This window comes from Harpegnathos saltator, unplaced genomic scaffold (genome assembly GCF_003227715.2).
Source record: "Harpegnathos saltator strain DR-91 unplaced genomic scaffold, Hsal_v8.6 scaffold403, whole genome shotgun sequence".
In the NCBI taxonomy this organism is placed as follows: domain Eukaryota; kingdom Metazoa; phylum Arthropoda; class Insecta; order Hymenoptera; family Formicidae; genus Harpegnathos; species Harpegnathos saltator.
In genome coordinates, this window is record NW_020230210.1 from 1160819 (window position 1) to 1175264 (window position 14446).

Genomic DNA, 14446 nt, shown 5'->3' on the forward strand with positions numbered 1-14446 from the left:
GACTACCGTTCCTAATTAACCAAGTCCGCCAACTTCGACCGGACTTGACGATCCCCTTTCTAATGCATAATTACGCGTCGTTCACGGCGGTTCCCGCGACGGGACGGTGGCGTAAGCCGCGCGCCTAGAACGTCGTCTATCGATCTGTACACGCTGACTGTTCGCGAGCAAAACTGCAGGTCCGAACAGACAATATCTTTGTTCCGCAGTGTTGTTTCAAAGTGTATTCTATCGTGGAGGAGTCATTTTAATTTCACCTCTAATTCACCTCGCCGAGATGCGATAGAGCATTGTGTTCGATATTGGTGTTCGAAATTGGCGATCAATCTATGACAAGATTTTTCACTTGGAAAATCTCTAGCATTTTTGTCATTGGTTTCTTTCTCTTCTTCACAAGGAGAGACAGTTTCTTTCTTTGATGCGTATCTCGTACAGTTTGAAGAACGCATTAGATACATAATACTGCTAATGTTTGTGGTGGGACGCCGAAAGAGGCATTATCCACGTGGCTTTGCCATTGTCAATCTTTAGGACGTCCGTCCCTATCTCTCTTTACTTCCTCTACCTTTCCCCCGACCTTTTCCTCCTCTCCCTTCTCTCTTCCTCTCTCTTTCTCCTCTCTCTTTCTCTCTCTCTCTCTCTCTCTCTCTCTCTCTCTCTCTCTCTCTCTCTCTGTCAGCTCGCTTTTTATTATTCGTATAATCGGATCTGGAGCGGCGATAGCGCCGGTGATTTCGGGTTTGTCTAGGGTAACGCAGTTGTCGGCCGGCACAATGCCGCGCCTGAATGCCTCATTGTCTGCCGGGACCGACGCCCACTCAAAACTTCCACTCGCGCCCACCGCGCCGCCCGTCATTTTCCGCAATCAAACGATCGCGCCTCCTCTCTTCGTTGCGCATAAAAGCGCGACTGATATCACACTGAGCGAGCGTGAACGCGGGAGTGCGCGCGCGTACTGCTGCCGCCGAGTGATGCAATTAAAACGTCCGTTCTTCCCCTCGACGAGAGACGTAGGAATTCTAAAGAGATCCTGTGTTTCGTGCTAATTTCAGCGAATCAGATTTCATCTCGACCTGGGGGGGGGGGATTCTTCGGTACGAAGCGACCAATAATCGACATCATCGGTCACACTTTGTTCGCACGTATGTGCAAAATTAGTGGATTGTAATCAATGGATCGTGGTCCATTAGTGGATTAATCGTGGTCCATTAGTGGATTAATTGTGTCTCGGGTTAGTTTTACCAGAGAGGGAAACGAAGACGGGACAGTAGAGAGTAGGTGCCGGAGTCTTTTATTCTGCGATGGAATGGAGATCCAAGGCTGTCCCTGCCTGGCGATTTAAGGGGTGAGCAGAGCGAGTAGTATTACGTCTCTGAGAAAGCGCCGACGCGTAGTGTTGTCAGCCATATACCCCACGTGGTCCTCTTCTCAGTCGTCGAATGAACTATGGTTGTTGGAGTTTCTACCGACGCTCTCTTGCAGAGTGATTACATTTCACTCGAATCCGCCTCCTTTCGTCTCCTTTACGGGAACAGTCCGGGGCCGCGGAGCTCCGCGCAACGAGGACATTCTTCGCCGACAATACCCGCCACAATCGAGCGAGGTACACTTCCGCGCATACTAATGGAGAGAGGCACGTAGACTCCTCTGGTCAGAAAGAGGTGATCGTCGCTCGTACCCCCTATTGGTCCTTCACTTTCCACATCTTTGCGCACCAGCCGTAAAACTTACTATGCCTCTCCCACTGCGTCATCATCGTCGTCGTCGTTTTCGAGGAAGCTGGCTGGAATTATCTGCGAGGTGAAACTCGCAGCTCGTGAATGACGCTCTATGATTCTGCGAAGCTGAATGGCTGTTTTAGGTGGGTGGGATTTTCCGTGAAATTTCGTAGCGCTTTTAATCCTTTCAATACAAAAAAAAAAAACAAACAAAGAGCAATTTCAAATGCTGACGAGGCCGACTGTCGATGGCAATCTTCAACCCACACCGTCTTGTGGATCTATAACTGTATAGTACATCGATCTTTTGATTGGAAACACACTTTGATTCTCGTGAAATCGACTACGACAAAATTTCACCGACCGCGACTGCTAACAGGGGAGAGGAACGGAACGTGCCGCCACGGTGGAAACGTCTCCCGGTCGCCATTCTCGCTGTTATCTCACCGCGGAGAAAGCGTGATTGCCTTTATGGGGGAAGAAAGGGTCCTTCGCGCTGGCGATAATGTCCTCGTGGCGGCGGCGGAGGCGTCGCTATCAGAAATAAAACACGACGAGCCGGGGGCGCTCGGATGGAGGGACGCAGGGGGGCCTCGGAGGAAACTCCACCTTGCCCTCGAGATTTTCTTCGCCCCCCTCCCCCTCCTCCCCCTCTCCGATTAGTTCCGCGGCTTTCATTGGATTTGAGAGGGTGATGCGAGGCGCACGCTCGTATTCACTCGTACGATATTAACCCCCTGAGATAGGACGAGTCTGTTAGACGCCTAACGGCTCTCAGGCTGTTCGCTAATATTTAACCTTGTTGAGGAAGTATACACGTCTATACCCGCTTAAGGATGCACAAATAGTACATGTAAAAATAATACTGAATAAAACTAATATTTTGTGACTTGAATACTGTGAAAAACGATACTCGGTGAGCTGATCAGCTGAAACATCTAACACCGTATTGCTGACATTCGACTAGGATTACTTTGTCCGCAGCTAAATAACAGCATTCCGTCGAGCAACATGGGATAGCAAAGACGATGCGTTGCGATTCGAATTGATATTTATTTACAAAGGTTTTTCATTATATTACAGCAGTAATTAACAATAGTGTGTAATCATCGAGACAGGGATTAACGGGTTTTACGTTCTCGTTGTCCTTATCTCGTATTAAAGGGGTTAATTAAAGCATTGCTATGTCTCTGAGGTGTTGTACGAATGCTGCGAAAGAAACAGAATGAGAAAGAGAGAGACCGGAAGAGAAAAGGATAGAGCAAGAAAGTAATACAGATGTTGATACTTGGCAAATATATATAAAAAGAATTGTTTTCAACATTTTTTATGATGTCTGTTGTTTTAATGTTTGATGGAATTTTATTGCAGCCCGTTGCTGTAAGAAAAGAAATATTTGAAAGAAATAAAATATTAGGTTGTTCAAAAAATCATTGCGTTTTTTTCGGTGATTTTCAAGACCGTTCATCAGCGAAGAACTGAATCAAGTGCCTTTCGATAGCGCGTCGTTTGAAGCGAACATTTTTTCACTCAACGAGTTTTGCAAGGACTGAAACAAATGGTAGCCTGATGGTGCAAGGTCTGGTGAATACGATGGATGAGGCAACACATCCCAATCAAGTTCCAACAATTTTTCGCGAGTCATCAAACTTGTCTGGATGCGTTCAATATATTAAATTAAAATAATTAAAGCCATCTATCGAAAATAAATGACTTCTTGAACAATCCAATATTTCGAATAAATTATTTGACAATTTTTCAAATTATTCTATGTGACAAAGAGAGAGAGAAAGAGAGAGAGAGAGAGAGAGGGGGGGGGAGGGAAGGCGAGAGAGGATATGTCTCTATTCGTTAGATATGTTTTACGTTTACATGTGTCTTACTCCCATTACGGTACATGCTAATGAACTCGCGTCAGTGCTCGCTACGGTCGTTTAGAGATAATTAGTGGAAATTTCTACAAGAGGGAAAAGTCGGCGGATTTCTCCCGACGAACGAGTGCGAGTCGATAATATTGTTACTTCGTCTCACAATAATAATCAACAATAATTGCTGGACATAACAAAACAAAAGGTCCCGATAAGATATACATATATATATATATATTGGGCGAGCACGCATCTGCCGCCACGTTTGAACTTTAACGCAAGACGAACTCCAAGTCGAAATCGTCGAAATATCAATGTACAGATGTATTGCAATACTAGAAACAACGTCTCACGGGATAAAGGAATAAGAGTCCAGTCGCGATTTCGAGCGCCGTCAACGAAATTAATCCCTAATAAGATAGGACGTAATATACATTTGAGACAACCTTTGGAAAAAACGTCTATTTGGCTTTTCCGTGTAACATCGAGAAAGATGGGTTCCGTTTGTCAACGCCAACCAACCAACCAAGCAACCAGCCAGTCAGTCAGCCGCGGATCCTCCATTTCGCCATATCGATGCTTTCGTTGCCGGTTCCGTCGCGAAAGCCGGCGGCTGCGCCGCGAAATACAACGAAACTGTCGTCGTTTGGGGGAGGGTACGCGTCTCTACGTTAGCATTCAGAACGTTTGGCTTATTTCGCACGGCCGCGTCCCAAAGAAGAGATTTGCCTCCGCCAGAAGAGCTTTTTTTTCCTTTCCTTCCCCAGCCAGCGTGTCGACCCCCTCCTCTCCCCATCCCCCAGCGCATCCGCGGCCGTCCGCCTCGTAATATGTGTGGCATGAGAGGGTTGGTTATCTCATCAAAATTGGAGTCCTCTAGCATCCAGCTTCGCGTGCACGATCCGGACCGAGAGGGACCCTTTGCGCCGCCTTTTGTGGGATTTCGGGCTGCTGTGGTGAGTTATCGATTCCTGCTGTTGCTGCTGCTGCTGCTGCTGTTCGCCGCTGAGTTCGCCGTCAGTTCGCAAGGTTATTTCTCGGTCCGCTGTGTTTCCCGATCGCGACATCGTTTTCCGGTCGAGCGCGTCAACTGTACACATTATTTTCACTAGTCGCGAGTTAGATCGAAGAATGTCGTCCATGTTGGGGAACAGCGCTGGTCCCGGATTTCTTCTTGATGGAGAAGCGCTGTGCGACTTGTTTGCTTCGCCTGTAAGGATGCTCGTTTAGGGACAAGCGGCGTGTAACCCTCGCCGATCATCATCCTTGCATCACTGCAGGTTAACGATGTGCACGCCGCTCCTCGGCGACCTGGACACGGTCGTCGAGGTCCTCTGTTGCTCGTCCGGGAAGTGAGCGACGTCCTCTTTGACGACTCCGGTGCTGAGGTTCGTCACCGTCGCTTGAGGGATCGGCGAGAGCATCGGAGCCACTCTCCACCAGTCGGCGGCCGGCCACGCTGTTGGCACCAGGCTCCCCCGGAAGTTGAGGTCCGGGAGAACCGGAAGCGGCCTTCATATGACGTGTCCGCGCTGCGAGCTCGAGTTCGAGCCGCCGGATGTGAGGCTCTGAACGGAGAAGGCGCTGTCGACCCTGTTGCTGTTGCTGCTCGACGTCGAGGTTGACGACGAGGACGTCGTCGCCGTCGACGACTTTTCCGGTTCTGTGGGTGGGGAGGAAGACGAGGACGAGGAGAAGCGATCTTGGGAGCGGTCTTCTTGGTGATGCTGAGGGTGTCGGTCCAAACTGACGGGGAAGTCCTCCTCGAGGATTTTCCGATACCGGGATTCCTCTCGTTCCGCAACGACGGCGTTGTCGTCGGCTCGAGCTGGACTGGGAAATGGTCGGTCGTCTATTTTGGACGGTGGGAACGGCCTCTTGGGTTCTTTCGACAGGCTCGGACAGTCGCAGTTGGGTTGCAGGCAGGTAGTCGACGACAGACTCGGCGTCCACGGTATTGTGGGGTGGCTCGGATAAAACGTACTGCCGGTGTAAAAGGCCTGGAAGGCCAGATCGGCGGCCAGTTTGCTGCTGCCGTTGAAGTCTTCGCTCAGCTTGTGCTGCAGTGGATACAGCGAGTAGGGGAACGCCGGCAAGAAATGGGGAATCTTCAGGTCTTCGCGTGACATGAGAGGGTGGTGCGTGGGTGGCGCCAGCGGTGGTAGAAGAGCGCGCGGGAGATTGGCCAGGGCATCACCGGACGATATCAGCGGCGATATCGAGAACGCGAACTTGTTCTCCTTCTTTACCAGAGACTTTGGCTTTCGTCGCGGCCGATATTTATAGTCCGGGTGTTCCTTCATGTGAAGAGCCCTGAGGAAAAAAAATAACGACAATTTCCAAATTAGTAACAATATCCCGCGATTTGGTGTAAACGAGAATTTTTATTGTTACTGTTGTATCTATTTAGTGCATAGTGTATATTTGTTCTTCAGCTAAATCACAGCCAAGAAGGGATTTGGTTTACAATATGATCTTAACTCCGTCCATCCATTCTTTCCTCGCGCTCGTCTCCTTTTCATTATTCTATTCATTACCCTATTCTACCTATGTTCTGCTTCTACAACTCAAAACAAACCTTTTATATTTTACATTAACATTTCAGTACATTATTATTACTTGAACCTTCTTTAATCTATCTATTTTACTGTTTTCTTATCCTGATTCTTACGCTTTAAAACACTCCTTAGTTATATCTTAATTATCCACCATATTTTTTTCATCTTTATGTCCGTTATATGCACCATTTTCCTTCCTTTTATTATATATTCTATTATTATCTATTTAGTACATGTTTAATATCTACTTATTATTTCATATTTAACCCTTTAGCTACGGTCGAGATAACTCGAGTGTGGAAAAAAATGGCGGCCTTGCTACAATCGAGTTTACTCGATCTGGACTTTCAATGTGTAATATTTAATTTAATTTAATTTAGTAAAAAGCATTTGAATTGAGCGGGGGGCATATAGTGCCATCTCTTATATCATTATAAAATATCTTATAATTGTAAAAGTAACTCAGCAAAGAGGGTCATACTGGTCATTTGATATCTCAGCAGTTAAAGGGTTAAGCTACTCTACACCTAAATTAAAATACAATTAAATGTGATATTATCTACAGTGTGTCTGGTAATTAAAACGAAAATAAAATCTGAGCGCATAAAACTGACCATTTTGCAATTTTGCAATTCAGCAGCTGCTAAGAAATTAATGACCGTCAGGGAATGAATGCGCATCGAAGCGATAGGATAAGCTCTTTAGAGGCACAGCTCGAGGAACATGTTTTACCTGAAATTTCTTTAGGTTAGAAAGACTGAAATTATTCGAATAATAAAAGTTACATAGTAGAACCCTGTAGAACCGTCCCAATAAAAGAGCATTTTGTTCTTCACGACGATTAACGATATTTCTTTTTAACTTGATTTTGCTCAATTTTCTAGCGCGACGCGGATTCGCCGAGGCTCGTCGTTACCGTAAATCTGAACTCGACATCGTTATACGCCGATGGAGTAAAAGGGAAGAGCGAGTCGCGAAGGGCGTATCGAGGGCGGTTTAATTGAATAGTTTCGTGACGATGAACGCGGTAGTTTAGCCGGCGATGGGTTTACAACGTAATCCCAAGACGATCCCTCGACGCTGAGAGTCAGCTAGTCCGGAAGCATACGTTTTGTTCTTAATATGCGTTTGTCGTCAGCTATAAACAGCATCTGGACGTCGATGATCTCCCAAATTTGCAACAACAGTACGGACATTTCAATCGAGTACTTTGCACGCGCTTTCGCAGTATCGTTTCGCTGAATTGTGCTTCTTAGGACGCTCAACTTGGACGCTCAAACCAACATTCAGGTTAAGAATATGTGGAAGAACCAACGATCGGTTCCTTTCACGACACCCCGTATATTCGCGCTGACCCGAAAAAATGCGGGACCGGCCTGTTTTATCATGTTTGCTTTCCGCGGCTATCGATTATCGCTGACTTAAACGTCTCACGACAATTTTTGTAGACTGTGCTCTCGCCGTCCCACGTACAATGGGACGTATTATCGCCGTCCTAGAACACGATACAGGGCACCATGGGTATTTGCAGTAAGTATCTTGTACACATTCCCCCTTTCGCGCGTTGGTTAGACGGAGGGCGGGGGGGGGGGGGAGCGGGAAGGTTGGAGAGAACGACGGAGCAGCAGCGCGGTATCTCCGACACATAATACTCCATTATGTACCCAAGAGGCGTACAAACGCAGTGCTTATTTATGCCTTACCTCATGGAGATAAAAAAAGAAAAAAGAAGAAAAAAGAAAAAGAGGAGGAGGCGCGCGAGAGGGAAGGGTGCGCGAGATAGGTGGGCACCGCGCGTTTTTCGTAACGACCGGCTGTCGCGAAGAATCTTGCCGGAAACCGCCAGGACAATGCAGTCAGAGGTACGGTCGCACGATAACGCGTTGCTGTTTACTTCGCACGCCGCCGTAATACACGTTTCGCGGAAGCGAAGTTCCTCTTATTGCCGCTGTAATCATTATCGATTTCGAGACAACGCTCGCATGAGCTGCCGTTGCCGGCGATAAACGAGCGAATGAGAGGAATTCGCGATTATAATTATTTTGGCGCGAGGATCTTGGTGGCGAATTCAGTCGTTCGGGCAGACGACGACAAATGGCAAACAAATTTTTCACCGCGCGAGCTTCCAATTATTTCGATGGGATCGCCGATAAGGCCGGAGCGGCACACGAGGACTCGCCGAGGCACCGCGCCGCGCTGATTATCCAGTCCGCAGGGACGTGGAGAATTTTCCAGGGCGCGTACGAAATTCGAGATTTCACGGGGAGAGGGGGGGCGGAATGTCGGCGGAAAATAGCGCGGGCGGCGCGGCGGAGCGGAGGAGGAGAAGGAGAGACGTGGGTGGTGGGACGCCGCCGCCGCGACCGCGGAATAATAATTCCGGGGACAATGTGTCCCGGCAGATAGCACAAAGCGTAAATCAGCATAAACATCGGTAAAGCCGCGCCGACAATAACTCAGCATAAATGCATAAACATCGACCGTAATCTTTACAATTCCAACCTCCGCGCGCATCCCTCCACGATCCCCGCTCCCCCCGGCTACCGCCGGCCGATAAACAACGCGCTATATCAACCCCTCCCCCCTTCAACCCCCTTCCAGCCGCCCAATGCTGGCGACATAAGCTCGCAGCGTGCCACGCCAACGACAAGGAACAATAACAATTAGTTACGATTGTGGTCGCGCGACGTCGCCGGCGTAAACCGGCTGTGTGCGGCCGCGTTATTGGCGGGGGCCGACGTCGACGCTTTTAATCGTGTTTCATTACGAAAGTTCATTTCGCAACGGTTCCGTTGCTCGATGACGTCAGCGCTCCATTTCGCACAGCTAATGAGTGATACATACTTCGAGCGGCATTCCTCGCGCGACTCCAATGAGGAGCGAGCCCAGGCAGGAGGGGGGCGGGGGGGAGGCTCGTCTGGATCTTTCCTCCGAACTAAATTATCACTCAGCTTGATGATTTAGATGACGAGATTCGAGCCCTCGTGAAGTTTCGCCATCGTCTCGATTACATTGGAAACTACCCAATTAATCGAGACAACGCGACGTATCAGCGAGCTTTCCGCACCCTCTCTCCCCCCTCCCCCACGAATATTGAAAAAATGTTCGTATGCAACATTAAAATGGTAAAAAACTGCGTTTCGCCGCGGCGGGAGAAGCGAGAAATCGGCAAGAGGCTGCAGAACACGTAGGGGGTTGAAACTGCATGTAGAAGGGGGGCAGAGCAATGCAGGAGGGATAAAGAAGGTGAGCCGAAAAGAGAGAGTGAGAGAGTGAATGAGAGAGAGAGAGAGAGAGAGAGAGAGAGAGAGAGAGAGAGAGAGAGAGAGAGAGAGAGAGAGAGAGAGAGAGAGAGAGAGAGAGAGAGAGGAATCGTTGAGCGCGGACGGCGGCGGTGGTGGTGGCGGCGGCGGCGGCGGCGGCGGGGGTGCAGAGGAGCCGGGCAAATCCTTTTAAATCCACACAATTGCGACAATGGGGCTTTATTTGTTATCTCGGGGGCCACATTGTGAGTCGCCGTGAACGAACGGACAGATTACGTCGGGCCAGTGACGGCGCGGCATCGAGAGAGCCCGTTCCTACCGCCCGACGTCGCTCCAAGGGAACGACTTTATCCCCCTACACCCCCTTACAGTTTCCCCCCTTTTATTTTACGGCCGCCACCCTCCTCGTCGTCGACGTCGCTGCCATCCGCCAGAAAAGCGGATTCGCCGTTACACGTCCGCGTCGAAATTTCCCTCGGATTGCCCACACCACCCCCTCCTCACGTTGCTACCTTCCCCTCACTCCCGCCGGCTCGTTGCCGGTCCTTCTCATTTTCTTTCTTTTCTCGAAATTTTCGATGGAAAAATATGGCCCTTTGTTTGCGCTTTTGTATCGTTAACGCGAGGCGAGAGGTAGACGGAGATAGAAGATTTAATAACCAAGATATTTTAACGCCGAATATATAAAATAGCACATGGAAAATAACATTTATGTTTGCGCATTAAGGATAAAAAAATATCAGGAAGTTGCGGAACGATAATAAGGGGAGTAAGGATAGTGATACTAAACGCTCTGACTGAATTCAATGATAATATATTCTCTATATCTGAAAAAATATAAAATCCAAGTTTTCCCTGATATCGCGCGCGGCCTGAACGAAAATTAATTCAGACGGGATAATTAATTTGTGTAACATACGAGGTGGTGTCATTGTAGATAATTATCATTCACCGACGCGATCACATCGATGTTGGCTATTACATCGGCCCGCCCCCCGCCACCCTCCCTCCGCCCGGCGCACAATCGCGATGGAAATTTATTTACCAACGAGTTAAGACAATATATGGCAAGCGCATTTGCGCTTTCGCCGGAAATTTCAGCAGCATTGCGGAACATCCGCTCGCACCACCCCCTTTTTACTTCTATTTCCTACTTTTTCCCCGCTGCGGGGTGGAATGTAAATCGAGGTCGGGATATTTTGCAACGCGGGCACGAGGTTAGAGTGTGGAATCAGTTTAAATCTTGTTCCCCGAGACGAGATCGAAGAGCGAGAGAGCGGGGATCGTTCTCAAATTTAATCTGCACGCACCTCGCGCGCAAACCCATTCCTTCCCTCTTCCCTCAAGCCCGAGTTTTATTTGGAATATTGATCACCATTAACCTCCCCGGAGACAACGACACGTCCGAGAAACGTTCATCTTAAGCTCATCTTAGGGAAATTTATTAGATTGGATTGGCGATTAAGTGGAAACTACTTCAAAGATTATCAAAAAAAGTAATACTTGATCTATGGAAATTTACGGAGATTAGATGTGAGACTACTGAAAAAGGGTTAATAAATATCTGATGTGAGTTAAAAAATGTAAGGCACAAATGTGACGCGAAATCAATCACGACGTGTCATGGCAGCCTCGTCAATGGTCGAAAGATCTTCCTATCTCCTGAGAAGCGGTTCGAAAATCGCAGCAGCGCGATGTATTTCTTAAAGTTTTAATGAAACGATCATTACGCGCGCTGATTATTATCGCGAAATTAGTTCGCGTCTACCTCGCGGCGAGATTGCGTTTGCGGGATCGCGGGATGTTACTCAAATGAGGCTTACAAAATTGCAAGGCCGTTACGAAGACTCTAGAGGGAGGCTCTCGCGAGATTACGCGGACCTCCTGTCTCTCTCTCTCTCTACTTCCTCAAGAGGGCCCATTTAAGGGAGGTGCGTCGGAGATCGAAAAATCGGCGCGGCTTTCGCTCCGCCGGGCTAAATAAACTTATAACGGTGATTAAATATTCAGGGTCGGTAATAAAGAGCCGGTCTTCCCCGCCGCCCTATAAATACCGGCCCCGTCTCACTCTAATTCAAGCTCGAGCTTAGCGTAGCACGCCCCTAAGCTTCCCGGCAACAATGTACCGTATTATGAAGTCCGAGGTGATCGCGCGGGACGCTTCCCCGTCGTTTTCGATCCCTACGGTACCGCTGATGCGGAGCCCCCCCCAACCGACGCAATCATTTCGCTGGAGTGTTCGCGACTAAAGAGCAATTAGTGCCGCCAGGGAGGAAAGAATCGCCTGTCGATCCACAAGGACGTCGCGTCGAATTATTACCATATTCTTCTCATTTTGTATTCGTGAGCGTATCGTGGGGGAATCGGCGCGACATCTAATAATAATGATAATAGCGATATTAATTATAATACTCATGTGATTAATCGCAAGTCATCCCGCGGACCGTCACGTGTTCGCTGCACAGGTGTGATTCACAGGATGAATCTCTGACGCGAGTGGAATAATAGTGTTGCTAGTAAGATGGCGATATTGTTGACACGACGAAAAAGAATAATTTATGCAATTTATCTGTCGTCAAATATTTTATATAAAAGGGAAAAGGGATGAATGGACTGTATACGGACGTTATTTGAAATTATTTTGTGCGCCAAAGGACTTTGTGTAAAGTAACTGTGTTTAATAATAATAATAATAATAATAATAATAATAATAATTTGATGTAATTCCTGAGCTCACCTTAATCTCTTCGCTTCATCGATAAACGGTCTCTTCTCGCTCTCGCTCAGCAGTTTCCACTCGGCGCCCAGTCTCTTCGAGATCTCTGAATTGTGCATTTTCGGATTCTCCTGTGCCATTTTGCGACGCTGACCACGCGACCACACCATGAAGGCGTTCATCGGCCGCTTAATGTGCTCGTTGTGCAGACTCTTGGACGACATCTCCATCAGTCGTTTTCTTCTGGTCTAACTGCTACTCGATCTATTTTCCTTTATCTCGCTAACTTACGGCATTTCTAATAGATCGAAATTGATAGACAATCTCATGCGTACAATCTTTTACGTAAATTCCCGTTAACTATGTTTGGTCGGTAATTTTACTTCGGAAAGCTAAAGGTGTTTTAAACGGCAATACTTTACGGGCCGTTTCTTTATACTTGCCGGGACGTACACGGCAAGATTCTGTTTATTGGCGGTTTCCTTAAACAGGATCTGTTTTAAAAGTCTGTCTTTCCAACGGAAAGCCGAATGTAGCCATGTCGTACATAGTATATTGCCGGAATAAACAGAGAAAGACCTTGAGACTCTGATCCGTTGTGAAAACTCAACAGGATCAGGAGAAAATCATGAGTACTTATCGAGCTAGTTTTCTTTTGAAAGTAGGACATCATCACCTCGCTTGTATACACACGTTTGCTCTTCTTCGAAACAGTTGATTGGGATCAATTCGATCCTTTTCTACCTTTAACCCTTCCAATCGATTCACATTCAATTTTCGATTGATTCACACTCGAATGATTCACTACACCAAAGTGGCAATGACGGCGGCAACACTTGAACTTCAGTGATTTGAGATGTTTCTCAAGTTTCGAATTTTTTGTTCCAGTTGTTCAATATTACTGTTCAACTCGCGAGTGTTTTCTTTTTAAAAAGCTGACGTTTCGACTGACTGATGTATCATCGAGATCACTCTTGCGATCGACGCTGAAGTCCTTAAGATGATGCTTTCAGTCCTCGAGGAACTTTGTAGCTCAGAAAAAGAAGTATTGTCCAAAATGGAACCCCCGAAACTACAAAAAATACGAATGTCTTACGCGATCATCAATTGTCCCAGGCAATAATCTCCAGCCGTCATCGGATTCATCGTCGAGAAAATCATCAGCTAACCACCAGAGTTCCTCCGCGCGAAGGATTTCCCAATATCTCGCTCTTAAGGAATTCCACGACAGCTTAAGAAGAACGCAAATCTCTTCCAATCATGAGGTCGTCTTCGGTCTTTCAGTTATCACAGTACAATTCTTCTTTGGCAGCTCTTCCGAGGAATCCCGCGCCCCCGTGGCGTGTATTAGACGGAGGTTTACTTCTGACGGACGCGAGTCCTTTTGGCGCACTGACAGGAGCGCCGGATCCCTCAGGAACTCCACGGGGCACCGTGTATCTGGGGCGAAGCAGCGGGTCGAGATCCTGCCACTGCGAGTCGGCTCCCGCGAAACGTGGGGAAGGACAGGGTGGTGAGCAAATGGGATGCGACATTGCGACTCCCACCACTTTCTACGGCTAACAAACGGTCGCGATTGGCCGTCGCGCCGACATGGCGGCTGAAAACGGATACGCGGGCTTCGTGCAACAGGTGGAAAAAGCCTATCTGTTCGGTTTCTCTCTTTGCCGCTGTGCTCCTCTCTCTGTCTCACGAAGACAACGACGGCTACGAGGTGTGGGTGCGTTTGTCGCACGGATTATCTCACCGTCGCCGCCGCCGCTGCCGCCGCCGCCGTCACCACCACCACTACCACCGCCTCGGCTGCCTTTCTGACCTCACCACCTTCCGTCGACGGTCAGCCCGGTGCATCCGGTTCATTGATACCTCCGAAGACAATAGCGGATGCGGAGGCGGGAGAGGGCATCGACGCGTGATCGCAAGATTTTTATCCTACAATGGACACATGAACTTTGCACCCTTAAATGGACGCACAAAACGATTGGCTAACCCAATTTACTTGTATCGCAAGAGTCCAATTAGTTAAGTTACGCCAACAACTTGGCATGATTTAGTGATACGAGCATATCAGCACGTCCAAAGTTGCAAATCTGACATAACCTGACGTAAGAAAATAAGGGAGAAATTTTTCTTGCGATTTAGGATGCAGTGTACATACACAATTCATTTTAGGGTTTGATTGTTTTTCAAAAGTTTTTCAAAACGTTCAAATTAGTCACGGGGATTATCTTATCTCGGCAAAGATTTTCCCATACCTCATTTAAGAAAGTTATTTTTATCTTTTCTTATCATATTCATATTTATTCATATATTTTCTTATTAT

The 14446-nt window shown here is 47.7% G+C and overlaps 1 protein-coding gene across 1 annotated transcript; it reads right to left on the reverse strand.

Annotated features, from left to right (window-relative positions):
• Positions 1 to 5059: 5059 nt before the first annotated feature.
• LOC105189281 (transcription factor Sox-14) lies at positions 5060 to 12353 on the reverse strand. The gene is made up of 2 exons (XM_011151273.2): positions 12145 to 12353; positions 5060 to 5899 (listed from the first exon to the last, which is right to left on the reverse strand). The coding sequence occupies exons 1-2, from the start codon at positions 12351 to 12353 to the stop codon at positions 5101 to 5103; spliced, it is 1008 nt and encodes a 335-aa protein (XP_011149575.1). The 3' UTR covers positions 5060 to 5100.
• Between the last annotated feature and the right edge of the window lie 2093 nt (positions 12354 to 14446).

Coding starts and splice junctions, on each gene's coding strand:
- LOC105189281 (XM_011151273.2), bottom strand. CDS start 12,353: ATGGAGATGTCGTCCAAGAGTCTGCACAACGAGCACATTAAGCGGCCG. Junction 5,900..12,144: donor GATGAAGCGAAGAGATTAAG/GTGAGCTCAGGA, acceptor TTTTTTCCTCAG/GGCTCTTCACATGAAGGAAC.